We start from the raw sequence: 27,806 nt of genomic DNA, 5'->3' as shown, positions 1-27,806 counted from the left end.
AGACAGCACCCATGCCCATAAGCCATGTCTTTACTTTATAGCAGATTCCACGAGGCAAAGTAAGGGTGTGAACAAGATGTTTACAACATTCTCGTGGGTCTCGATCCTACTCAACTACATGCACCTACTCAACCTACATCACTCAAGCAGGTGGGGCCACGTGTTCGGACCACAGGTTCAAGCTTACAACTATAGCTGTTGGCTATTATTGTGGTGGGAGGCCTCTGCCCTCCAAGCTGGGACTGGCACGTGGAAATGAGAGGACTGTGCCCTCTCATCAGTCCACGGCTTAAACCTGTCCAAAACACTGTAGCCGAGCCCCAAAATATACACAGAGTAAAATGTACACTTTCACCATTTTAGGTGTGTAGTCAGGAGTGTAAAATGCACTGCCATTGTGAAACTAATCTTCGGGATTATTTCCATCTTACAAAATGAAACTGTTCACTTCTTAGATGACAATTCCTCCTTCTCCCTTTACCCCAGCCCCTGGCAACAAGCATTCTACTTTGGGTCTCAGTGAACTTGACTACTCTAGGTACCTCATACAAGTGTAATCACAGTGTGTCATCTTTTGAGACAGGCTGAACTCACTTAGCACAAGGTCCTCAGGGATCATTCGTGTCGCAGCATGTCAGGCTTGTTTTCTTTTCAAGATGAATAATACTCCCGATGTGTGTATCTATTTTTTTTTTATGCATTCAACTGTTGATGAGTGGTTATTTACTTCTACTTTTTGGCTGTTGTGAATAATGTTAATATGAACATGAGTGAACATGTATCTGTTTCAGTCTAGTCTGAGAAGTAGTTTGTAATTTTTAAGTAATTACTATGTTGCTTTTCATACCATGACAAAATACCATATCCCAGGAGTAAGCACACCAGGTTCCAAAGAGTGTTGATGGTGTCCTTCCAACCATAAGTCATTCATCTGATGAATTTGATTACCTGTTTCCCTCTCACTAACTATTTGTTAAAAGGGGAGCAGCCTACGGACCTTGAACCACAGGCAGGTGACCTTGGAGACCCAAGAAAACAGTGAAGCTGTTGCAAAACCATGGGAGGAGATGTGACTCATTTCTGACTCTTCAAGTACAGGGGGCGTGGCTCCAACAAGGGGACAGGGCACCACCTCCTGCACCTGTGCACTTCAGGGAAGGGGGAAATCATAGCATTTTGAGCCTCTTAGTGAGGTGTGGTGCTGCACTGCATTCTGGGACACAAGTGAGGTGAGAGTGACCCTGGGGGTGCTATGTCCTTTGCCACAGGCCATGGAGATGAAATTCTGGAGCGTTATTCCACAGGAGAAGCTACCAGCTTTTGGGGGGGGGGGGGCTGCACACTCTGGAGGTAGATCTGAGGTGAGGAGGCCATGGGTAGTCAGCACATGCACTTCTGAAAACACAGGGGAGTGTGCGCAGGACTCAGGGAAGGCTCTTTAGGGACCGGTAGGCTCCTGGGGTCTCCTAGAGACAAGGAAAAGGCAGGGCATCCCCTTTGACATTGTTGGTGGAGGAAGACTGTTGTGAAATGTGCTTCCTGGCACAGGGGGGTGCTCATAGGACAGTGGGGTTATGGTTTCAGGGGCGTGTTCTTCATGACATGGGCTCTGGGTTCTGCTTCACCTCAGAGTCACCTGGGGCTACATTTTGCCAATGCTGGTTGTCTTCCCAAACACTTAGGAAGAAGGAAACATGAACAGTAAACTAAAGGGACCACTTGTACTTATTTTGAAGTTAGACTTGGCTATTTCCACGTAAATGATCCCATAGCAGGAAATTGACAATGTGGGACAGGTGTTGCATTTAAACATGTTTCCCAGAGAGCAGGCACAGAGGTGGCTTCAGATGGCAAATGTAAGTACTGGAAAAGGCCTCAAGACCTGCCCTGGAAAGACATAAGGCTGATGCCCACGGATTAGATTAGGGCAGTTCCAGGCTGACCTCACTTGTGCAGACCAGTTAGAGTCCCCGTTTCAGATCAAGATCATAGCATTTCCTGAATAGGACTCGAGAACCCTGGTGTCACCTCAAAGGTGGAGGCCAAGAGCCCTACCACTGTCTCTGAGTTGTATGCATGAGGGCAGATGTTGCCTGCAAGGGTGTATCCTAAAGTCAAATTCAGTATCAAGAACGTCCTGTTCTCTGATAATGCTCCTAGGGCAATGGAAACTAAAGAGAAAATAAACAAATGGGACTACATCAAAATAAAAAGCTTTTGCACAGCAAAGGAAACCATCAACAAAACAACAAGAAGGCCCACTGCATGGGAGAACATATTTGCCAACGATATCACCGATAAGGGTTTAATCTCCAACATTTACAGGGAACTCATGCAACTTAACAATAGGAAGATAAACAATCCAATCAAAAAATGGGCAACGGACCTAGATAGACACTTTTCGAAAGAGGACATACAGAAGGCCAAAAGATATATGAAAACACGCTCAAAGCCACTAATTATACGAGAGATGCAAATCAAAACAACAATGCGGTATCATCGCACACTTGCCAGAATGGCTATCATCAACAAATCAACAAACAACAAGTGTTGGAGAGGATGTGGAGAAAAAGGAACCCTTCTGCACTGCTGGTGGGAATGCAGACTGGTGCAGCCACTGTGGAGAACAGTATGGAGCTTCCTCAAAACACTAAAAATGGAACTCCCATTTGACCCAGTGATCCCATTTCTAGGAATATCTCCCAAGAAGCTAGAAACACCAATCAGAAAGGATATATGCACCCCTGTGTTCATAGCAGCTCAATTCACCATAGCTAAGATTAGGAAACAGCCTAAGTGCCCATCAGCAGATGAGTGGATTAGAAAACCGTGGTATATCTACACAATGGAATACTACGCTGCGGTAAAAAAGAAGGAACTCTTGCCATTTGCAACAGCATGGATGGACCTGGAGAGCATTATGCTAAGTGAAATTAGCCAGTCAGAGAAAGATAAATATCACATGATCTCACTCATTTGTGGAATATGGAGAACAACATAGACTGATGAACAGGGACAGATCCAAAGACAGAGAAACAGTGATCAGGCTATCAATCCCCAGAGGGAAAGTAGGGGAGGGTGGGGGTAAGGGGAAGAGATCAACCAAAGGACTTGTATGCAAGCATATAAGCCAAACCAATGGACAAGGACAACAGAAGGATGAGAGCATGGGGGGGGGGGGGGGGAAGGCGGGGAGTGGGGAAGTGAGAGGATGGGGGTTAATGTGGGGATGAGGACACATTTGTAATACCCTAACCAATAAAGAAATTAAAAAAAAAAAAAAAGAACGTCCCATTGTGGGAGGCAGGCCCTTGCCCAGGCTGGAGGAGGGCTGTGAGCCTGCGGGCTGACAGGGTCTTAACCCACAAAGATCGGCCCCACGCGCGCGCGACCCCACACCCACCCACTCCCTGCGCCGCCCCCTCCCACCCTGAGCGGAGCCACTGAGGATGATAAGCACCCAGGACGGTAGCATTTTGCCCCCGAGTAACTGCCCCCAGCTCCAGTGCTGCAGGCACATTGTTCCCGGGCCTTAGTGCTGCTCCTGGTGCCGTCACCCACTGAGGAAGATCCCCGCGGGGCGAGGGGCGGCAGGGATCCTTCTCTCTCAGCTCTAATAACTAAGGACCAGAAGCTCACTGTGACCAGGATCTCCCGTGAACAGTGGACAACCTCACATCGTCCGCTTCCAGTACGAGGTCACGAGGGGAAGGCCTCTCCCTGGGATGCAGTCCTGTGCAGCCAGAGCCTGTTTATAAAGATCCCAGGTGGAGTACTAGCTGATGGGAGCAAAGACGGGCTGTCAGCACTGCTGGAGTTTGCCGAAGAGAAGATGAAAGCGAACTGTGTCTCCATCTGCATCAGGAAAGGCTGGGAAGACAGAGCTCCACTCCCGAAGACCTTCAGCTTCTTGGGCTTTGAGGTTGTAGGGCCAGACCATCCCTGTGTACCCTCTCAGCCAGATGTGATGTTCATGGTTTAGCCGCTGGACCAGAACTTGTCCCATGAGCACTAACGGTCAGAGGATGCTTTGCCCAAGAGCCACAGTGGGGACAGAGGGGGTTAGGCAGCCCTGGGACCGAGGAGGGGGCTCCTCGCTGACTAGGGAAGGACGCTGAGTGGCTCAGGGTGAAGGCTGCCTACTGTATTCTTGGTGTTGACTCGTTGAAATTGTTTTCCATAAGGAACAGTATAAACATATTCACATGTAACGACCAGTAGTAAATGATGTTTATGGAGTGGCATTCGAAGCTTTCTAAACTGCCCTGTGCGATGTGCTCTATCTGGCCTACGGGGAGGACATTGCCTAGAGGGGAGGGACTATCTGGGTCTGGGGCAAGACCTGGAGGGGTGGTGGGTAGCACTGTCAGGCTCAGGCCCCCCAGCTATTGGGCTTTCTCTTTGGTTTTTAAGACTTGTGTATTTCCTTTCCTTGCTTCCTGTCACCCCAGGAGCTCCCGAGTAGAGGCCTGGCAGCCCCAGGGGCAGCCGTGTTGTTTTTTGACGCCCCACCTGGGCTTCTGTGTGCATGTGTGTCCGGCCTGGAGAAAGCAGGCCTGACCCCCTTTTACAGCTTAGTGTTATTCTGGCATTTGGTTAAACTGGCTTCATCTGTGAAATGTTATCAGTGCATTTTGCAGAGGGACATTCAAGTTCACTCCCACCACCAGGACTTTCTTTGGGGTGCCTGAGCCCCTATAAAACACTACTCAAGTCCAATTCTCAGATCATGGCCAGTTCTTGCTACTGGCTGCACGGCCTAGGCCCCAGCATCTCCTTCCTAGGGTCACAAAGAGCGGAGATGAAGAGGAATGGCGACTCAGGGCCTGGGGTTGTAGAGGTGGCCTGCCCTTTTGTTTTCAAGGTACATCTTGTTCTAAAGGGCGAGAGGTCTAATCTGGGTGAGGGGGTGGGGGTGTTCGGAAGGCAAGTGTGCTGTGCTACAGTGTCAATAAACTGATTTAAAGTTAAACAAACAAATGTCCTGTTGTGGCCTGTGCTCTTCTCCAGACTGTGTTCTCAGTTCTTTATCAGATGGACGCCAAGGTGGTGGAAGAAAGTGTTGCACATGCAGACCAAGTTTAACACTTTTATTGTTTCATATTGTTTTTAATATGTGCACATACTGTTTCAAGATGAGTTTTCACAAATGCAGTTACACCACCATCAAGACAGAAAACACTCCATCAACCAAAGGAACACAGTCGTGGTGGCAGTTTATACTGTATCCACCTCTGAACACGATTTGTTACCGGTTCCTCCAAACCTGGACCTTTTCTGGAATGTCATGCAATGAATAGCCATGTTGTCTTTTAAGTCCCGTTTATAAACTTTGACACTGCATTTGCAATGGTACAGAAATATACAAGGCTAGCAGCGATCTTCTGAGTTAAAGTTTTTGACTTTGGACAATACGGCACACATTAGGACTTCAAAATGGAGATTCTACCATTACGAGTTACGTAAATCGGGACAAGATTTCTGCTTGATGATGGGGGCAGGGGTCATAGGAGATACCAGTGATCATAAAATCATAAAATATGTACACCGCTAAGAAAACAGCACTGAAAGAAAGAAGAGGGACCAAGTCTGGATGTCCTTTGCTCTTTAAAGAAATAAAAGCAACACCTTTCCCCCATGTTTCATAACATCACCTGGAAGTGTAACCATGGAAATGATTCCTGACAACAGCAAAAATGAGCACGGATGGCTTGGTGCCTTCTGCTGAAACAAAAAACCTCCAGCTACTCTTCTCATCAGAGACACAGAAAATGTCCCACATTGAAGATATCAAATACACCTGCTTTGCTGATACTCTGCCTGCAGGTCACCTTAAACTTTCCTGAGATCATTATCCTCTGAACAGCAATGGCTTCCTGGTGTTTTAACCAGAAAACCACCTTAGACATGCACAGGAATCACTCTACTCACAGAAAACCCATGACGGGTACAACTGTGCAGATTACCAGAACTTTCAACTGGGAGGAATTTTTTTAAAAGTTTCAAAAGGTACACAAATTGTGTCACTCCATTTGAATAGCGGCAAAATTATATGCCATTTTAAAAGTGAATTTCAAATTATTTCCATTGGTTTTAAATAGAAACACCATGGCCTAAAGCAGTGAGAAGTCTCTCATGTCACATACCCATGCCCATATTCTTAATTAAGTAGCACATGCTCTGAAACTTAGAACCATTTATAGTGCTTTCTGGAAAACCATTGCTGTGAAACCAGGAAGGCATAACTTTGGTGATGTTTGCCCATTGTTTAAATCCACACTCTAGCAGATCCACAAGTCTTTAGAAGTATTACATGGGAGGAAAGATGATCAATGATGACACCCCCATTTACTGATGCCCCTACCCTCCATAATGAAGATATATAATCCATCCACATTCCCAATTATCTCCCCTGCGTTTGCATTTACTTACAACTTTTTAAAATATATATTAGTAAAATATACTTTTTTTGTTTTTTTTGAGAGGCAAAGTAAAATAGAAACATCAATGAGAATGAACATACATCAGCTGGCTACTGCACACACCCTACTGGGGATTGAGCACCCAACCTGGGCATGTGCCCTGACCATCAATCAAACCATGACCTGGCAACAACTTCATTTTTGTAAGAAGCCAAAGTTTTTTTTATTTAACCACCAGTGGCCCAGTGCACAAAATTTGTGCAGGGGTGGGGGTGTCCGTCAGCCCAGCCTGCACCCTCTCCAATCTGGGACTCCTCCGGGAATGTCCAATGCCATTTACCAGCAACCAACAATCAGACATCCCTCTCACAATCTGGGACCGCTGGCTCCTAACCACTCACCTGCCTGCCTGCCTGCCTGCCTGCCTCTAACCACTCTGCCTGCTGGCCTGATCACCCCCAACAGTCCCCCCTTGCCGGCCTCCTCCCCCCAAACTGCCCCCCCCAGCCTGCTTGGCCGCAACTGCTCCCCCCACCAGCCTGCTTGCCCCCAACTGCCGCCCCTGCCAGCCTGCTCATCCCCAACTGCCCCCCCACCCACCAGCCTGTTCACTCCCAATGCCTCCCTCCTGGCCTGAGCTCCCTAACCGCCTCTGCCTTGACCCTGCCACCATGGCTTTGTCCTGAAGGTCTCCTGGTCTAATTAGCATATTACCCTTTTATTAGTTTAGAAGGTTATTTCCTTTCCCACAAAAACATGAGCACCAGCAATGCAAGAACTTTTTTCTTTCATGCCTGTATATCATGACTTGGACAGGTGTGCTAAATTGGACATGTTTTCCATGTCAATTGCCTGGCATGTGCAGGATGTTGACATTATCATCATGATCATACTTTCTCCTTGGCCAGTCAACTCAGTTGATTAGAACATTGTCCCAGTATGCCAAGATTGTGGGTTCATTCACAGGTCACACACAAGAATCAACCAATGATTGCATAAATAACTGGAACAACAGATTGATGCTTCTTTCTTTCTCTCTCAAATCAACTTTTTTTAAAAGGTTGGGGGGGAAAGTCAAATTTTTGTCAGCAAGAACGGCTTCTTGGAAGAGAGATCCTAACTTTGTTTTCTTGCTAGGTTTGTGTTCTTTAACAATATTCCCAAATTTATAAACCTCAGTTGACCCATAAAGGAGTTAACAAGTTACATATCTTGTTAGGAAGTACGTGATTTTAAATTAATATATATGTAATATAGATACTTAACTGAGGTACTTTTTGGAAATGTGCCCAATACAGCAAATTAAATATTTCAGTATTTAGGTAACAAGAAAGGCAAACGCTATTCGACAACTGGTTGCTGGCCTTATACTCCCTGTGGAAAAAGAAAATGTCAAACGTCCATCATCACACAGAGCTACTCCATGACCACAATGACTCAAGACAAAAGCAAAGGCATTCATGTCTGCACATGTGATCAAGGAGAACAGGTTTCAAAGGAATAAAAATAACGAATATTGCTTTTCTCACTAATATGATTTGTGCTTCTTACAGTTTTGATTTAGCATGATTTTTTCTGCCTTCTAAAGAAAAATCATTATCATTATGCAAGATAGAATGAAGTTCATTTCCTCACAGAATTCAATGCAGAAATATGTATTGCTTCCTTGAAGGGAAATCAAATTGTCTATCACAAGGCAAAATATAATAAGAAATCCTTTAAAGGCTGCTGTTACTGTTACATCTCAGGCGTTTATGGTTTCTGATCATGCTTATTTTAATTTATTCCATCACATTTCTCTGTTACTGCAGATGTGATTTTGTTGGTCTTTAGCTCCAGGAACTAAAAATACATGACTGAAGTTTTTAATACTTTGAACGAATAAGAAATTAGTCTGGTCCAAACATTATAAGTATACAGATAAGAAAAAATATAATTTCCCTGAGGAAACCATGTCTTAATTGTACACACATGACACTTGTGACTCAGAGTGTATAATGATTAAATGGAAAAAATGACAAATTGATCTGAAAATACATAATTACTATGGGATAATTAAATACATCATCAGGAAATAACAAAACACCATAACAATTCTTAGCATATGAGCGGTTGGGAAACAGTTAATATTTCATTAAAAATTACATAAGCATTGTCCTAGATGGTTGGGCTCAGTGGATAGAGCGTAAGCCTGCGAACCAAAAGATCCCGGGTTGATTCTGGTCAAGGGCACATGCACTGTTCCAGGCTCAATCCCCAGTAGAGAGCGTACGGGAGGTAGCTGATGAATGATTCTTATCATTGATGTTTCTATCTCTCTCTCCCTCTCTCTCCCTCTCTGAAATCAATAAAAAAATTACTTTAAAAAATGCATTTATTAGGAAAAATGCCATAATTTTAATCACATACAACCCAAGATAACTGAAAACGTTGAGAGATTAGGCTCAGCTCTGAGTGACACCACACATCCAGAGTCTGCCTGCAATGAGGAAAGTGCCGATTCTCACATGGGAGGACTAGGTCAGAGCCCTCACTGCAGAGGGTGGTACAAGAACAAACTGTCATGGGGCTCTTTGGCACTGCACCACTGCCGCAGTCACAGTGGCATCTGAATCACAGTCAGTAGTAGAACCAAAAGGACAAGATGATTTCTAGTCAAAGTAGACCTCATGCACATGCAATCTAGAGAACATTGCGTACCCTTCAGAAAACAGCCTCAACCATGGCAGTCTGCATTTGTTGCCCGGTGGACACCTATGGGCTTGCAGGAAAAGCCATCCTATGCTGGATCTTTAATGTTGAATTGTGAACAACTATAAAGCTTACACCCAACATCAATGGAAGTAAAGCAGAGGCTGGCTGTTTTGAGGATATTCTTGGCTGGCAGGGTAAAGATGAGAAAAAAAACCTAAAATATTCTCTTCTTAATATGAACTTCATAGCACAATTTGCAGCCAAAAGCAACACACACACACACACACAAAACATGAAAATAATACACAGGGGGCCTCTACAGTGAACAGTACCTATGTAAAAATATATGGCAAATAATAGTGAATCTCAAGTGCAATTGAAAATTAAAAAAGAATACATATGTGTGTAGGGCCTATTCATTCAATACCTGTCAGGGCACATTACGGGTCAGGGAACATGGCAAGACAACCCATCGATGTTTCTCTCTCACATCGATGTTTCCCTCTACTTCTCTCTGCCTTCCTCACTCTAAAGCATCAATTTAAAGAAACTAGTAAAAAAAGAATGAGTACTGATGATGACCAAATATGTCAAAAGTTTATAGGACTTCTTTAATGCTGTGAGTTTTGGGGAGTATATGACTTAATTTGCAGCAGGCTTACATGTACCAGTTAGTTACACTAATAGGATTTCCTTCCAGTGCAGTTTTCTAGCTACTCTGAAAGTATTTGTTAAAAGGTTTTGTTAAGTTTTTTTTCCAGTTGTTAATTATACAGTGTACATTCTCACATGGTATTGTAGGTATATGAGGCAACATGAAGGTTTTCCTACATTTTTACATTCAATACATTTTTACACTTTTGAGTTTTTTTATGACCTTTCCAAGGAAAAGGGACAGCTGAAGGCTTCCCCACCTTCTCTATATGTATTCACTATTTCTCCAGGTGCGTTCTCACATGTCCAAGAAAGGCTCTCCCGCATTGCTTATGTTTATATACTTACTCTTGGGTGTGAGTCCCTCCATGATTTTGTAAAGAACTAGGATGGCCAAAGGCTCTTCTACAATCTTTACATGACAGCCTTCTCTTCAGTGGGTTCTGTTATCCTTTACAATAAAATGGAAGAAATGAATGCTTTCTAAAACTCTTACATTTCTAGGGTCCATCCCTAATATGGATAATCATACATGATGGCAGAGCTGAGATAAATGAAGGCTCTTTGCTATTCTTTACATTAACAGTGTTTATCAATACATTTTTGTTTTTACATGTCTGTAAAAACTAGTTGGATCCTGAAGGCTTTACGACATTCCTTACATGGCTATGGTTTCTCTCCACTATGAGAATTTTTGTGAATTTGAAAGGATCTGAGATGACTGTAGGTTATCCCACATTTTTTGCATTCATAGGGTTTCTTCCCGGTATACATTTCATGATATTTAAGAGAAAGGATAACAAAAAGGTTTACTTCATTCCTTATTTATGAGGCTTCTTTCCATTATGAATTCTTCTATGTCTTCAAACATGTGACATCCAATGGAAGGTTTTCGCACATTGCTTCCATTCTTAAGGTTTTTCCCTAGTATGTGTTCTTCCATGCTTTCTAAGAGACTTGCAGAAACTGAAAGCTTTACCACATTCCTTACATTTATAGAGCTTTTCTCCAATGTGTGTGTTTTCATGTCTGGTCGCATGCAGTAGGCAACCAATTGATGTGCTTCTCTCACATCAATATTGCTCTCTGTCTTTCTCTCTGACTTCCAATATCTCAATGGAAAAATATTCTCAGGTGTGTATTAAAAAACAAAACTAGGATGGTCAAAGGCTTTTCTACAATCTTTACATGACAGAGCTTATTTTCAGTGTGAGTTCTTTCATTCCTTATTATTTCTTTCCACTACTAAGAGTTTTTGTGATTTTGAAGGGAACTGGGATGAATAAAGGCTTTCCCTCACAGCTTACATTCATAGGGTTTTTCCTTATCATGAGTTCTTTCATGACATCGGAGGGAAGTTGGATAAGAGAAAGCTTTACCACAATGGCTACATTCATAGGGTTTTTCCCCAGTATGCACTCTTTCATGAATTCTAAGGAAAGCAGGATAAAGGAAAGTTTTGCCACATTCCTTACATTCATGAGGCTTCTTCCCGTCATGACTTCTTTTATGTTTTCCAAGAGAGCTGAGCCAAGTGAAGACTTTCCCACATTGCTTACATTCATAGGGCTTTATCCCAGTATGAGTTCTTTCATGATTTCTAAGGGAATAGTGATGATGAAATGTTTTACCACATTCCTTACATTCATAAGGCTTCTTTCCATTATGACTTTTTTTATGTTTCCCAAGAGAGCTAGGAGAACTGAAGGCTTTCCCACATTGCTTACATTCATAGGGTTTTTCCCCAGTATGAGTTCTTTTATGATATTGGAGGGAAGTTGAATGAGAGAAAAGTTTACCACAAAGCTTACATTCATAGGGTTTTTCCCTAGTATGAGTTCTTTCATGATCTAGGAGAGAAGATTGATAATAGAAACCTTTACCACAATGCTTACATTCATAGCATTTTACCCCAGTATGAGTTCTTTCATGACGTCGACGGGCAACTGAAGAAGAGAAAACTTTTTCACAAAGCTTACATTCATAGGGTTTTTCCCCAGTATGAGTTATTTCATGCTTTCGAAGGGAACAGCAATGACGGAATGCTTTACCACATTCCTTACATTCATGAGGCTTCTTTTCTTCATGACTTCTTTTATGATTTCTAAGAGAACTGAGCAAACTGAAGACTTTCCCACATTGCTTACATTCGTAAGGTTTCTTGCCGGTATGTGTTCTTTCATGATTTCTAAGAGAAGTGGAACTGGAAGCTTTGCCAGATTTCTTACATTGATAGGGCTTTTCTGCAGTATGTGTTCTTTCATTTTCTCCAGAGTACTTGGGAGAACTGAAAGCTTTGCCACGTTGCTTACTTTGATATTGTTTCTCGCCACTATGAGTGTTTTTGTGAAGTTTAAAGTAACTGAGATGACTAAAGCCTTTCCCACATTGCTTACACTCATACAGTTTCCCACCAATATGTGTTCTTTCATGATTTCTAAGGGAAGCTGAATGGTGGAAAGCTTTCCCACTGGGGCTGCCTTCATGGCTTTGAATATGTTGGTGATGCTTGAAAGCTTTCTCAGGTTCCTTACATTTATAATCGTTTTCTTCATATTCCTGACACAGGTATAGTTTGGGTCCAATGTGAGAGCTCAGGTGTTTATTCAAGGATAAATAACCCATGAAGATTTGCCTACACAACTTGGATTTAAGTTGTTTTATCTCAGTAGGAGTTTCCTTCTTTTCATTATGATTTGGAATCTGGCTGAAGTTTTCTCTGCATTGACTACCATCCTTCCTTTTACAGGGTCTCTCTACCATATGACTGCTGTAAAAATCAGAAACATATTATTAATACTCTGTTAACAATTTAATATTTATTAATAGCATGACAATGACATTTTCACCATTCTCAAGGGAAATGCAGTGTATCTGGATATCCAATATTTGAATGTAAATATCCTAAAACCTCTAAAATAGGTTGGATCATAGATGTTATGAAAACACTTATAGTCATTAATGGTACTTCTGTATATGGTTTCCAAGTGTAATTATTTTTATACACTAAACATGTATATCATATTTCAGAAAAAGACATTTGGATGAGAATATTATAAGAGTCAATAAATTTAAAACTGGGCTGATACAATTGGATTACCTGTTTTAAAGCTTCTTTTGTGGATTGGGTCCCTGTGGTCAGTGGTTAAGCATGGATCCACCCACCAGGGGTTTGCTGGTTCAATTCCCCAAAAGGCAATGTGGCCAGACTGCAGACTTATTAACCCCAGTACAGGGCATGCAGGAGGCAGCCAATTGATGTTTCTATCTCTCCCTCTCACCTCCACACACTAAAATCAATAAAAACATTATTTTTGCACCCCCGGCGAGGCTCAGTGGTTAAGCGAGGACCTCTGAACCAGGAGGTCAGTGTTCAATTCCTGGTCAGGGCATATGCCCAGGTTCTGGACTTGATTCTGAGTGTGGGGCATACAAGAGGCAGCCTTAAATAACTCTCTCTCATCATTGATGTTTCTCTTTCTCCCTTTCTGAAATAAATAAAAAAACATTAAATATATAAATAAAGAAAATAAATATATAAAAACATATTTTTTAAAAAAGCAAAGATGCTCTTAATGCTTTCTCATGTCAATGCGACTCACCTAAGACTCATCCCATGATTTTCATACTGATCTTCACTGTCATGGTCTTCACATTTTTCTTCCAAAGTACATGCTAGAAAAAGCATTATAAACTATTAAAGAATATTAAAAATGATTAAATTTCAGGTACACAATGAGCTGTGCCAATGCCCAGTTTATCAATGTATTCATTCCCCTTTTCACATTTCAGTTCTTAAAACAATATTGATGAGCAAGCAACATTTGTTTTGTAATTGATTAAATAAGTAAGAAGGTATGATCACTACCTACTGATGCCAGGTTCCAGAAGGTTTCCTGCATCACATCTGTGTAGAGTTTTTTCTGGTTTGGATCCAGGAAAGCCCACTCCTCCATGGTGAACTCCACGTTAACATCCTCAAAGGCCACTGTGTCCTAAAACATCCCCCATACGTATACAGGAGGAAGGATGAGACAGATAGCACAAGAGATCTATATATAACTCATAAGTTCATAAATGGCATGTGCTCCCCAACATTCATTCTATGACTTGGGTATCAGACTATTATTTATTGGCCACACTTACTTCCTCATGAACACATGGAATTATTGCCAGTGGTTTTCTTATTGTGATCACTTCATTGCTCTCTAATGTCACTTTGAAAAAGATAACAAAATATGTCTATTTTAAGTACATCAATTCCTGGTGAGAAAACTAATCTCCTTTAGAACCACCATATGATGCAGCATTCCAGGAAGCACACTATCGTATCTGTATAACGTTCTAATGACTATAAATACAATAAAGGCCTGGAAGGTTTTTCTTCTTTTTCTAATATATGTTTTATTAATTTTAGAGATGAAGGGAGAGGGAGAGAGAGATAAAAACATCAATGATGAGAGAGAATCTTTGATCAGATGCCCCTCTACATACCCCACACTAGTGATGGAGCCCACAACCCAAGCACGTGCTCTGATCGGGAATCAAACCATAACCTCCAGGTTCATAGGTAGATGCTCAACCACTGAACCATGCCAGCCAGGCTAGAAGCTTTTTCTTCTATTCTCATTACCAAACACAAGAGGCCAGGAGGTATGTGAAAATTCAACTTGTAACAAAATGTAATTGGTCATATCATCCTGAAGTACTCCAGATTATTATAAGTATTTAGCTCTACCTGGTTGAACGAAAATATTCTTTTGGAGAAGTATGAATGATCATTTGTTTATATAATATTTATTTCTGACTCAGTTTGACCTTCTTTTGCCTGTCTCATTTCATGGAGCTAAGAAGTTATCAGAGTTAGAGCTTAGGCATGAGGAAAGCAGGGCAACTTAGACTCTACAAAAGTCCTCCCACTCATGAGCCTGAGGGTTACTTAATACAAATTTTTAGGACACATAGACAGATCACACAAAAGAAAAGTCTTTACAGCAAAACAGTAACACTGTAAGCTGGGCCTTGACCTTGAGGCACAATTTAAGACTTGACATGTACAATGGCCTTCATTGCAATCCATAATATTTTCATGTTGAATTGGCATGATTACAAAATACATAAAGTGCCAGGGAGGTATTAAAAATATCAGGGGGGACATTTATAAAGATTTGTCTAACCACTATGTTCTACACATGAAATGAATACAAAATAAAATTAAATGTAATTTGTAATTGAAATGTAAACTTTAAGTGGAACATATATGGTGTTCATGCATAGGAAGAATTAATACCATTAACATGTCCATACTACCCAAAGCAATTTATACATTCAATGCAATTCCTATCAAGATACCAATCATATGCTTGACATAACTAGAACAAATATTCCAAAAATTCATATGGAACCACAAAATACCCCAAACAGCCACAGCAATCTTGAGAAAGAACAACAAAGCTGGACAAGTCATACTACCTAATATTCAATTATACTACAAGGCCATTGTAACCAAAGCACCATGGTAATGGCATAAAAACAGATGTAGATCAATGGAACAGAACAGAAATCCCAGAAATAAACCCATGGATTTATGGTCAAGTAATACTTGACAAAGAAGGCAAGAGCATACAATGAACAGACTATTTTAGTCTATTCAATAAATGGTGTTGGGAAAATTGGGGAGATACATGCAAAAAAAAAAATATGAAACTATACCAGCTTCTTAGAACATACACAAGAATAAACTCAAAATGGATTAAAGACTTAAAAGTAAAGCTCAAGCCCTAACCAGTTTGGCTCAGTGGAGAGCGTCAGCCTGCGAACTAAAAGGTCCCAGGTTCGATTCCGGTCAAGGGCATGTACCTTGGTTGCGGTTACATCCCCAGTTGGAGGTGTGCAGGAGGCAGCTAATCAATGTTTCTAACTCTCTATCCCTCTCCCTTTCGCTCTGTAAAAAATCAATAAAATATATTTAAAAAAAAAAAAAAAAAAAGGTAAAACTGAAAACCATAAAAATCCTAGAAGAAAACACAGGCAGTAAAATCTTGAACATTTCTCCTGGAAATATTTTTTTTCTGATATATCTCCTCTAGAAAGGGAAACAAAAGAAAAATAAACAGCCCTAACTGGTTTGGCTCAGTGGATAGAGCATCAGCCTGCGGACTGAAGGGTCCCAGGTTCGATTCCGGTCAAGGGCATGTACCTTGGTTGTGGGCACATCCCCAGTAAGAGGTGGGCAGGAGGCAGCTGATGGATGTTTCTCTCTATTCAATGTTTCTAACTCTCTATCCCTTTACCTTCCTCTCTGTAAAAAATCAAAAATATATTTTGAAAAAAGAAAAATAAACAATTTGGACTATATCAAACTAAAAGGAAATCACCAACAAAATGAAAAGACAACTAACTGAATGGTAGAACATATTCCACAATGAAATGTCTGATAAGGGGTTAATTGCCCAAAATGTATAAAGAACATATACAATCCCTGGCCACTGTGGCTCATTGGTTAGTGTCTTGGGTTCGATTCCCGGTCAAGGGGATGTACCTGGATTGCGGGTTCAGGTTTTTTCCCTGACCCAATCAGTGAGTGTGGGAGGCAGCCAACCAATGTGTCTCTCACACCAATCGATGTTTCTCTCTCTCCTTTCCTCCCTTCTCTCTAAAAAAACAAACAACTAATGGAAAAATATTCCTTAGATGAGGATTAACAACAACAAAAATTTATACTACTCAACACCAAAACCCCCCACAATCCAATTAAAAAATAAGCAAAGGACCTGAATATACACGTCTCTTAAGAGGGCATATAGATGGCCAATCCAATTAAAAAATGGACAGCCCTGGCCTGGTGACTCAGTTGGTTGGAGCACTGTCTTGTACACCACAAGTTTGTGGGTTTGCTTCTCAATCACGGCACATATCCCAGTGGTGGGTTAGATTGCAGGTTGGGGTGTGTATGGGAGGCAACTAATTGATGTATCTCTCTTTCCCTCTCCCTTCCTATTTTTCCAAAAGCAATAAAAAAACATATCTGGAGAGAATTTTTGTTAAAAAAGGAAATAAAAGAACACAAAAAGAACCCAGCATATATATCCTATCTAATAATACACAAGACAAACATGGTAATTAACCATACCTTCACTACCATCACCATTGGCTGATCAGAGTGATATGCAAATTAACCGCCAAGAAAGATGGCGGCTAATTTGCATACAACAGGCAGGGTGGGACACCGGGAGCCACCATCCAGGCCCCTGTGTACGACCCCAGGAGCTGCCGGAAAGCCAGGCCGCAGGCAAGGTGGCCCCCCAGGACCCAGAAGCCGCCTTGCCTGTGGCCCACATTGTGATCGTTATCGTGATCGTGATCGGAAAGCCAGGCCGCAGGCAAGGCGGCCCCCTGGAACCCAGGAGCCAGTCGGCGAGGTCTGCAGATGAAGCAGCGATCAAGCTATGAGGGGGAGGGTGGGGGGCAGAAGGAACAGGAGCAGCTCTGGCCAGAGACTGAAGACTCCGGCCGGAGCGAGGAGCAAAGACTGAAGGCTCCAGCCACAACAAAGACTGTGTCCAGAGCGAAGATGGAAGGCGATGGCCAGAGTGAAGGTCTGGGTCCTGGGTGCCAGAGGAAAACTGGTGCTGGCAGCCAGGGGAAAGAAGGCTTATTGCACGAATCTTCGTGCAATGGGCCTCTAGTGTGTGTGTGTGTGTGTGTGTGTGTGTATTTTTTTTTTTAAATGGGCAAAGGACCTGAATTGACACTTCTCCAAAGAGAACATAGGGATGGCCAATAGACATGAAAAATGCTAAAAGTCACTAATTATCAGTGAAATGCAAATTAAAACCACACTGAAAAAATCACCTCACACCTGTCAGAATGGCCATCATCAATAAATCCACAATTGAAAAGTATCAGTATGGAGTTTCCTCGAAAAATTAAAAATGGAACTGCCTCATGAGCCAAAGATTCCACTTCTGGGAATATATCCAAAGAAACTCCAAAACACCAATTCAAAAGAAAATATGCACCCCTATATTCATTGTAGCCTTATTTTTTTAAAATATATTTTATTGATTTCTTACAGAGAGTAAGGGAGAGAGAGAGAGTCAGAAACATCGATGAGAGAGAAACATCGATCAGTTGTCTCCTGCACACCCCCTACTGGGGATGTGCCCACAACCAAGGTACATGCCCTTGACCGGAATCAAACCTGGGACCTTTCAGTCCTCAGGCCAACGCTCTATCCACTGAGCCAAACCAGCCAGGGCTGTAGCATTATTTTTAACTAGAGGCCCATTGCATGAAAATTCATGCACTGGTGGGGGGTCCCTCAGCCTGGCCTGCCCCCTCTCACAGTCCAGGAGCCCTCAGGGGCAGGAGACGACCTGGTGATCAGGGGAAGACAACACTCCATCACACCTCTGCTACTGCCATTGCCAGCAGCGTAAGCCTCGGCCAGCCCTGGTTACCTGAGCCTCGGGCAGCCCTGGGTGGCTAAGGGGCTGAGGGGACTGGGGGACTCCAGAGGCAGGCAGGGCTGAGGGGACTGGGCACCGCCAACTTTGAGGGTATTAGCATATTCCCTCCTTATTGGCTGTGGGCACTGCCATCTTTGAAGGTGTGGCAGTCAATTAGCATATTCCCTCCTTATTGGCTGTGGGCGCTGCCATCTTTGTGATGGCATGAGGGTCAATTAGCATATTCCGCTTTATTAGATAGGATAGACAAGATTTGGAAGCAGCAAGCCCTGACCAGTGTGGCTCAGTTGCTTCAGTGTCATCCTGTGCACCAACGGGTTAGCCATTCCATTCGCAGTGGGGGTGCATGCCCAGGTTGTGAGCTGGATCCCCAGTAGAGGGCGTGCAGGAGGCCGCAGATAGATGTCTTGTTCTCACATCAATGTTTCTGTCTCTCCCTCTCCCTTTCACTTTCTATATCAATACAAAAATGTTTTAAAAAAATTTTTAAAGAAAAGATCTGATAGCTGCTCAAGTGCCCACCATAGGTGGATGGATAAAAAAGCTGTGGTAGCCTTGGCCAGTGTTGCTCAGGGGTTAGAGCATCAGCCCCCACACAGAGGTGTCTAGGGTTCAATTCCCCATCTAGGGGTTGTACCTGAGGCAGCCCAGGTTGGAGAAGCCACTAGGCCAGCCGTGGGCAAACTACGGCCCACAGGCTGGATCTGGCCTGTTTGAAATGAATAAAACTATGGAAATAAAAGACCGTACCCTTTTATGTAATGATGTTTACTTTGAATTTATATTAGTTCACACAAACACTCCATCCATGCTTTTGTTCCGGCCCTCCGGTCCAGTTTAAGAACCCATTGTGGCCCTCGAGTCAAAAAGTTTGCCCACCCCTGCACTAGGCGCACAGAAGCCTTCAGGCAACCAGCATGCGCCTGCCCTGCTGCCAGGATGCCCAGGAGGAAGGTCAGCTCTGCTGAGGGGGCGGCCAAGGAGGAGCCCAAGAGGAGGTCGGCGAGGTTGTCAGCCAAACCTGCTCTTGCAAAGTGGAAGCAAGGCCAAAAACAGGCAACAGGGTAGGATATATTTGCAGACAAAAAAGAGCAAACAAAAGGAAAAAGGGGCCGAAACCGGTTTGGCTCAGTGGATAGAGCGTCATTGTAGATTTAAATGTGAAAGATAAAACTGGGCCACTTCTAGGAGTTACAGGCAAATGGTTTATTGACACAAGAAAAGGGAGAATATTCTCATATAAGAAAAGAGTGATAAATTTAAATATATTAAATTTAAGGTAATTAAAAAGTAAACAAAAAAGGGAGAGAAAAATATCTATAATACATGCAATATAAAAGGGTTAGTTTTCAGCCCAGCCAGCGTGGCTCATGGTTGAGCGTTGACCTATGAACCAGGAGGTCACAGGTCAATTCCCGGTGGGGGCATGTGCCTGGGTTGCAGGCTCGATCCCCAGTGAGGGGCGTGCAGGAGGCAGCTGATCAATGGTTCTCTCTCATCATTGATGTTTCTATCTCTCTCTCCCTCTCCCTCTCCCTCTCCCTCTCCTTTCCTCTCTGAAATCAATAAAAACATATATTTTTTAAAAAGGGGTAGTTTTCAGAGTAAAAGTGAACAGACACGTAATTTAAAAATGGAGAAAGAGCCGAAGCTGGTTTGGCTCAGTGGATAGAGCGTCGGCCTGCGGACTGAAAGGTCCCGGGTTCGATTCCAGTCAAGGGCATGTACCTGGGTTGCGGGCACATCCCCAGTGGGGGATGTGCAGGAGGCGGCTGATTGATGTTTCTCTCTCATCGATGTTTCTGACTCTGTCTCTCTCCCTTCCTCTCTGTAAAAAATCAATAAAATATATTTTTAAAAAATAAATTAAAAAAAATGGAGAAAGAAGCAAAACATAATTAACAGAAGATGAAAGATCACATATAAAAAATGTTTATTACTTTGGTATTAAGAGGATATGAAAAAGCTCTGGTGTAAAATGATACTGAATTATAACATTGTACACCTGAAACATGTTAATAACCAATGTTAGCTCAATTTTTTATTTTTTATTTTATTTTTTATTTTTTTTAAAATATATTTTATTGATTTTTTACAGAGAGGAAGGGAAAGGGACAGAGAGTTAGAAACATCGATGAGAGAGAAACATTGATCAGCTGCCTCCTGCACAACCCCCACTGGGGATGTGCCTGCAACCAAGGTACTTGCCCTTGACCGGAATTGAACCTGGAACATTTCAGTCCGCAGGCCGACGCTCTATCCACTGAGCCAAACCGGTTAGGGCAAGCTCAATTTTTTAAAAAGTGCTGTAAACTGATTTTTTTTTAAATCTGGAGGATTTATCAATAGAATAATAAATAAAGCAGAAACTGAAGGACTTATATGCCTGCATATAAGCATAACCAATGGACATAAGACACTGGGGGGGTAGGGGAGGCCAGGGGATTGTCAAGGATGGGGGGAAAAAGGAGACATATGTAATACCCCTTGTAATACTTTCTTTAAGCAATAAAAAATAAATAAATAAATAAAGCAGAGTATTACACAATATGCAACATTACCTATTCTAAAACTGTTATTATCTCCTGCACAGGTAGGTGGAAGCCCACCCAAAATTTGGTTCAGATGTGTACACAAATAACAACACACACACCTCGAGGGTATGAAAGGGCTTGACTTTCATAATGGAAGTGTCTGGGGAGAGCAGGGCAGGCCTCTCAAGTGGCTGAGTGTTGTTGACCTATGAACCAGGAGGTCACAGTTCAATTCATTCACTATGTTATATTCATTAGCACCACCTAAGATCATCAATGGTACCTGGCTTAAATTTATGCGGCTCCAGGTATAACTGTAATTTGAGACCTAGTCCAGATGAACTGCTTGAAGGTTTGTGAACAAGTGCATTACAGCAAAATTGATTCAGAACCTATGTTGCAGAGGCCCCAACGCCAAGTAGTGTACCTTTACCTGTTTTGTTGTGTAAATTTTTAAATATAGTTTTAATTTTCAATTGGTTCTAATTCTGAATATTTTTCTTTTTGGGGGGGGCGAGGGGGGCTCCTTCCTTTGGTCCTTCTCTGATTTGAGTTTTTGTTGGATATACTTGGGGGAGGGTGTCCTCTCTACCCTGGAATTTATACAGTTTTCCTCCAGAGGGCCTCATAGCAGAGCCATCAGGGTTAGGAACCACCCCATGACAAGTAGTTGCTTTGCAAGTTTTAAAGAACCTGGAGTTGCCCTAGCCGGTTTGGTTCAATGGATTGAGCATCAACCTGCAGACTGAAGGGTACCGGGTTCGATTCCAGTCAAGGGTACACGCCCCAGGTTATAGGCTTGATCCCCAGTAGGGGGCCATGCAGGAGGAAGCCAATCAATGATTCTCTCTCATCACCGTTTCTATCTTTCCCTCTCCCTTCCTCTCTGAAATCAATAAAAATATATTTAAATAAAATAAAATAAAATAAAAGACCCTGGAGTTAAGTCAGGTATACAGCTGTACCACAGTGGGGCCATGGGTTTATCCCCTGAACCCTGAGGGTCAGGATCTGTGTTGTAGTAAAGGCAGGGGCAGCAGCAGCAGAGGTACTAAGAGTCCTGGGGAGCCTTCTGGTATTAGAGGGGTGGAATGGCTGCCTTTCCTTCTCTTCTCTTTCTCTCTATTTAAATAACTGCTCTTTCAGAAGTGACCACCTGATTGGCACCTCTTGTACAGGTGTACTCACCCTCTTCAACCCTCATCCCTGGAGTATGTTCTCAGCTCCACTCCAACACACAGATAAATTCTGGCAAAGACATCAGGACCATGTTAAAGAGGGCCCCGATACCATACTCTCCCTGCCAGTTGCCAGAAAGCTCCCACTCTGGTACATAGAAGTGAGGCTCAACAGGCTCAGCAATGCCATATGGGGCAGCACAGTTCCAGCACCATCCGCCCAGCACCCAGCAGCCACAGGTCAGCAAGTCTGAGAAACAGAGACAGACCCACACGGCTGGTAATGTTGGGATGTGCTGTTTCTGGCAGCAACTTCAAGTGTCATGTTCACCTGCAGAGGTGTGGATGAGAGTGATGCTGGTGTGTCACACCACTCACACCCACACCAGGAGAGCAGGACAAGCCTTACACCCTAACTGGTTTGGCTCAGTGGATAGAGCATTGGCCTGTGGACTGAAAGGTCCCAGGTTCGATTCCGGTCAAGGGCATGTACCTTGGTTGCAGGCACATCCCCAGTGGGGGGTGTGCAGGAGGCAATTGATCGATTTTTCTCTCTCATCGATGTTTCTAACTCTCTATTCTTCTCTCTTCCACTCTGTAAAAAATCAATAAAATCTATTTTTAAGAAAAGCCTTAGGACTCACATAGAGGTCTCAGGAGGGCCAGGCTGGCCTCTCAAGCAGCTGAGACCTGGCTTCAGAGCCAGAAATGGAGCCTGGTGTGGTCATGTGGGGCTTCGAAGATGGGTCCTGAGCAAGCGTTCTGCACAGGCAGGGATTCTGTGGTTTGAGTCACCTGCCTGCTAATAGGAGACACCACCCAGGCTTTCTTACCAGCTTGTTCAATTGGGAGGCAATAGGGACAAGAGCGGCTGAGGCTCAAGCTGTCAGCAGGCAACCATGAAAAAATGCCTCGTCCAGCTGCTTACCACAAGGCAAGAAAAACCCTGTGGAGTTTGCGCTCTGCTGAGGAGTCAGCTGCCGGGGCAGGGGTGTAGAGGTCTGTGCAGACTCTGAGGTGTCAATGACTGAGCTGTGTGGCTCCGAGGCAGGGGTCATTCCCCAAAGTGTCCCATGAACCTGACTATGCCTCCCTCAGGAGAGATCCCCTAGAGACCCACTCTCTGGGCTCCATGCAGCCCCACCCGCCCGACTCCTGGTGGTTCCACCTTCCAGGGGTCTGGGCAGAATCCAGGACAGACTGAGTTGTTTGTGCAGGGCTGAGGGCCACTCCACCCACCTTCCCAAAGCTTCATGGGCACCTTCCCCCTCAAGGGAGATCCCCTAGCCCCACCCTTCTGACTCTACGTGGCTCTGCCCTGCAGAGATGGGCCTCCTGGAGAATCTGGCACAGACTGAGTTGTGTGGCTCTAGGTCTGGGGCCATTTTTCCTTACCAGATACGACCCATACAGAGTCCTTCCTTCACATGGCCAAATTTTGGTCTGTTTGCGCCTGATGAACTCTGCTGGCCTCACCCTGAGGACTTCCTGAGGCTCTGCCCCACCACAAAGGTGTGCGAGCATCCAGGGGGAGTGGCTAGACTTGGTATACACTGGGATGTTTGCTAAGAAATGATCAAAACTGCATTGGAGGGGACTGGAGTAGCAAGTGCTGGAGGGACCAGCATATGTGGGCAGTGAGTCTTAAGTTGGACTTTTCTATCCTGCAGATTCATTTTATTTATTTATTTATTTATTTATTTATTTATTTATTTATTTATTTATTTATTTATATGTGTGTGTGTGTGTGTGTATGTGTATTTCAGAGAGGAAGGGAGAGGGAGAGAGAGATAGAAACATCAATGATGAGAGAGAACCATTGATTAGCTGCTTCCTGCATGACCCCTACTGGAGATCAAGCCCACAACCCAGGCATGTGCCCTTGACTGGAATTGAACCTGGGACCCTTCAGTCCACAGGCCAATGCTCTATCCTCTGAGCCAAACCAGCTAGGGCCTGTAGGTTTATTTTTTTTAAATGTAGAAATTCATATTCTTTATTTTTATCTTTTGCACTTAGGGAACCATTCTAGGCTTTAATTCCTTTAAATAATAACAGGTACAGACCTGTTATAATAACAGATATAAACCACACAAAATGTAAATTTCCCAATCTCTTGCTAAGAGGATATTCATCTAGTTTGCCCTTCCTCTATGTCTCACAGGGATATTTTCATGAATAAGTAACATATTCAACAATGCAATAGGGGTATGAGTTTAGCTCCTAAAATGTATTGACGTTTCAGAGCTTTACATGAGCTTTTAATAGTTGTCCTCACATCAATTAAAATAAAAATGCAGTTGCTACCATTTTAAATGTTAGAGGTCTCTAGAGACATGCCCAGACAAACACTGATCTAAAAGTAATAAAAATGTGCCTGAAAACTTAAATACCTTCTTCCCACATCTTGAATTTCTATAGCCTAAAAAAAAAAAAAGAAAAAGAAAAAACTATTTGCTTTTACAATTTCCTTGATTTATTCACCTTGTACCCTTCAATTAACCGATATTGTCAGAATCCAAGCGCTCAGGGAAACTAGATTCAAAGGCTGCACTATTCGGTGGATAAGGGACCCAAAGGAAAGAAACACATACGTTGGATTCAGCTCAGATGAGCAGCCTGCTCCCACAGGACAGAAGGGGAGCCACTTTCAGAAGGTTCCACATCCTGTACTCTCCAGATTGAGACAGAAAGAACCCCTGGAGAGGGCCAGTCCCTGGGGGAGGAGCGAGGGACACCTGAGCAGCCCCAGGAGTGAAGCTCCAACCCTCTCTTCTCCCCGGGGAATAACAGAAATGTGGAGGTAACCAGTTGATGTGTCTCTCTCAAGTCAATGTTTCTCTCTGTGTATTTTCCACTCCTCTCTCCCTTCCACTCTCTCTAGAAAACAATGGGGGAAAAATACCCTGGGGTGAGAAATAAAAAAGTTTGTTGTTGAACAATATGCTTTTTTTAAAAAACAACAACAACAACAATATGCTCTTTTATGCAGGCAGCAGCCTCACAGGTCTGGTGTTGACTGTGCCTTTTGATTGCATCATTGCCTCCTGGGCTTGACTGAATCTGTTTTTTGTGAATTTCCTGGCCTAAGTGTACAGTGTCATAAAGTCTACAGTCATGCACAGTAACGTCCTAGGCCTTCGTATTCACTCACCAATCACTGACTCCTGCAGAGCAGCCTCCAGTCCTGCAGCCCATTCAGGGTCAGTGCCCCACACGGATGTACCATTTCCTACCTTGCACACCACATTTTTACTGCACCTTTTCATAAATGCTTCCTACCATTGCATTACAATTGCTTACAGCATTCAGTACAGCAACGTGTTGTGTTGTACAGGTTTTTAGGCTAGGAGCAAAAGGCTATACCATATAGCCTAGGTGTGCAGTAGGCTACACCATGCAGGTTTGTACAAATTGTGTAAATTGCCTAAGATGTACTCCCCAGGCTAAAGGGTATATGAGTGTATTTTTTTTAAAAAAAAATATTTTTTCTTTTTTTTTTTTTTCTTTTTTTTTAGGGTTAAGTTTTAATTGATTTCAGATAGAGAAAGGTAGATGGAGAAATAGAAACATGTTTGAGAGAAAAACATCAATTGGTTGCCTCCTGCAGGTCCCCTCCTAGGGATGGAAGCCCCCAGTCCTGGCATCCTGACCCTGAACCCTCCTGATGCATGAGAGGATGGCTCAACCAACTGAGCACACCAGCTGGGTGTGCAGTTTCAACCTCTCCCAGGAATAAAATTTTATACCAATCACTCTGTAATTCCTAATCAAGACTAATCTGCCTAATAAGACTCCAGCTGTTCCTTCCCCTAAGGAACGGTGACCCTGCCTGAAGCAATCCTTTAACCTCCTAATGCAACTTCCTTTCTGCCTATTGTAAACGCCTTCCATTGTGAACAGCTCCTCTGAGATTTTATTTTCTAGATAAGATGCTGCCCTTTTCGGGAAAGGGGAATCAAGCCAGTTAGACCTTCCAATTTACTCAGTTGAATTTTGTTTTTAACCGTTTGAAACACCAAAAAACAAATAGCTGATAAAGACGCTGTGACTCAGAGAAGAAAGATGGCGCTTAGGATTCGGGAGAGAGACTGGAAATGCAGGCATTTGCTGCAGAGCTAGGCCTGGGGGACAGGGGGTGGACTTGAGAGCCTGCTCCACAAGCATCAAAATTCAGGAGAAAACGGGGTCCTTCTGGGGACAAAGGAGGGACAGGGGACCCACAGACCACAGCTCCTCCCATGCACGAACCGCGGGGACCGAGTCACCATTGTCCCCATGACCCTCCCCGTGGTCCCCGCACCGACTGCGGAGCCGCGGGGATGAGGGTGCAGAGCTGCCCAGACGCGCTCCGCAGCCCAAGGCCCTGCCGCGGGGACACACTGGACGCCCGGGTCCCGGCTGGGCCCCACCCTGCGAGCCCGAGGGGCCTGCAGTTTCAGCGGAGCCCCCGGCGCCTCGGGTCCGCAGGCTCCGGACCGGACCGTGGAGAGACGGTCCCGCCACGGCGGCTCCACCCGCCCCTCCTCCCCGTCCCCGCGCCCGGCCGCACACTCACCATTTCTGGTTCCTGGGCCCCCCGAGTCCCGCCTGCAGCTCCCAACGCCTTACAGATCGCAGCTCCACACAAGAGGGCAGAGCAACCTTAGGTTTTAAGGGCAAGAAAAGTGCCGGCCGGATCTCAGCCGGAGCCAGCAGGCCTTCCACGCGGTTGCAGCTATAGGTGCCCCCCCACCCGCTCCCAATAGCCCCACCCACCTGGCGCCCAGCTCAGATGACCTACACTTCGCACCACACGCCCCCTAGCGCCTGAGGTGCACAGGCCTGAGCCCAAAGCAGCCAGATCTCCTGTCCAGGGACCTTTGCACTGAGAGGCAGCGCTGAGATTCCCAGGGAACAGTGGTCCTTCCTTGCAAACACACACACTGAAAAGGCACCTAAGGAATCTGGCTCCATTTTCATCTTTGTTGACACTGGAGTCTGACTTGTGGATTTACAAAAAGGTGCACAGGCTCAGGTAGTAGGGATGCATTAGGTGGGCATCTTTCCAGAACTACCGTCAGATTCCCAAAAAGAGCATTGAAACCAAAAACAAGCCATCCTTTCCGTGGAAAAAATAAAGGTGACTTCTGGATATTTAGAATGGTTGACTTTTTAAATATATATATATATATATATATATATATATATATATATATTTGTATTCATTTCAGAGAGGAATGAAGAGGGAGAGATAGAAACTGTTAGGCACATTCTTGCACTCCGTTGTGCCCTGCTGGGGGCTCTTGCCCCTCCCTGCGATTTTCCTGTCATTCTCATTGTAGGTTTCATGATAACGGTCTTCGGTTTGCAGTAAACCGCCTCACCCAGTTCCCAGCGGACCGCCTACACCTGGCCCCCACCTGCACCTGGTCCGACTGGGTACTCTGACTGACCTTCACCAGAGACATAAATATCCCGCTCTCCCTACTCTGCCCGGCTGACGCCCACACAATAGTCTCAGCCGCTGTGAGACAAGGTAATAAAGTTTCTTAAACTCTCACAACGTCTCTTGGCCTGGCTCCTTTCGGCATGGATCTCACAGAGACGTCACTGATGAGAGAGAGTCATTGATCAGCTGCCTCTTGCACACCCCACACTGAGGTCTGAGCCTACAACCCGGGCATGTGCCCTGATCAGGATTCGAACTGTGACCTCCTGGTTCATACATCAACGCTCAACCACTGAGCCATGCCGGTTGGGAAGAATGGTTAACTTTAAAAAATGGTCCTGACATACCCTCCCGTGTGGCTCAGTGGTGGTCACAGTTTGATTCCCAGTCAGGGCACTTGCCAGGGTTGCGGACTGATCCCT

At 44.0% G+C, this 27,806-nt stretch overlaps 1 protein-coding gene and 1 pseudogene across 1 annotated transcript; one reads left to right on the top strand and one right to left on the bottom strand.

Annotated features, from left to right (window-relative positions):
* Window positions 1-3,449: 3,449 nt before the first annotated feature.
* On the top strand, window positions 3,450-4,015 carry LOC118658551 (annotated as a pseudogene).
* A 3,016-nt stretch (window positions 4,016-7,031) lies between these two features.
* On the bottom strand, window positions 7,032-26,679 carry LOC118658843 (zinc finger protein 14-like). The gene is made up of 4 exons (XM_036314594.1): window positions 26,512-26,679; window positions 13,639-13,765; window positions 13,373-13,445; window positions 7,032-12,540 (listed from the first exon to the last, which is right to left on the bottom strand). Exons 1-4 carry the CDS (start codon window positions 26,512-26,514, stop codon window positions 11,067-11,069), a joined length of 1,677 nt encoding a protein of 558 aa, XP_036170487.1. The 5' UTR covers window positions 26,515-26,679; the 3' UTR covers window positions 7,032-11,066.
* Window positions 26,680-27,806: the final 1,127 nt, after the last annotated feature.

The sequence above is a fragment of the Myotis myotis genome, unplaced genomic scaffold (assembly GCF_014108235.1).
Source record: "Myotis myotis isolate mMyoMyo1 unplaced genomic scaffold, mMyoMyo1.p scaffold_m19_p_6, whole genome shotgun sequence".
In the NCBI taxonomy this organism is placed as follows: domain Eukaryota; kingdom Metazoa; phylum Chordata; class Mammalia; order Chiroptera; family Vespertilionidae; genus Myotis; species Myotis myotis.
This window is presented reverse-complemented; position numbering and strand designations above follow the sequence as displayed.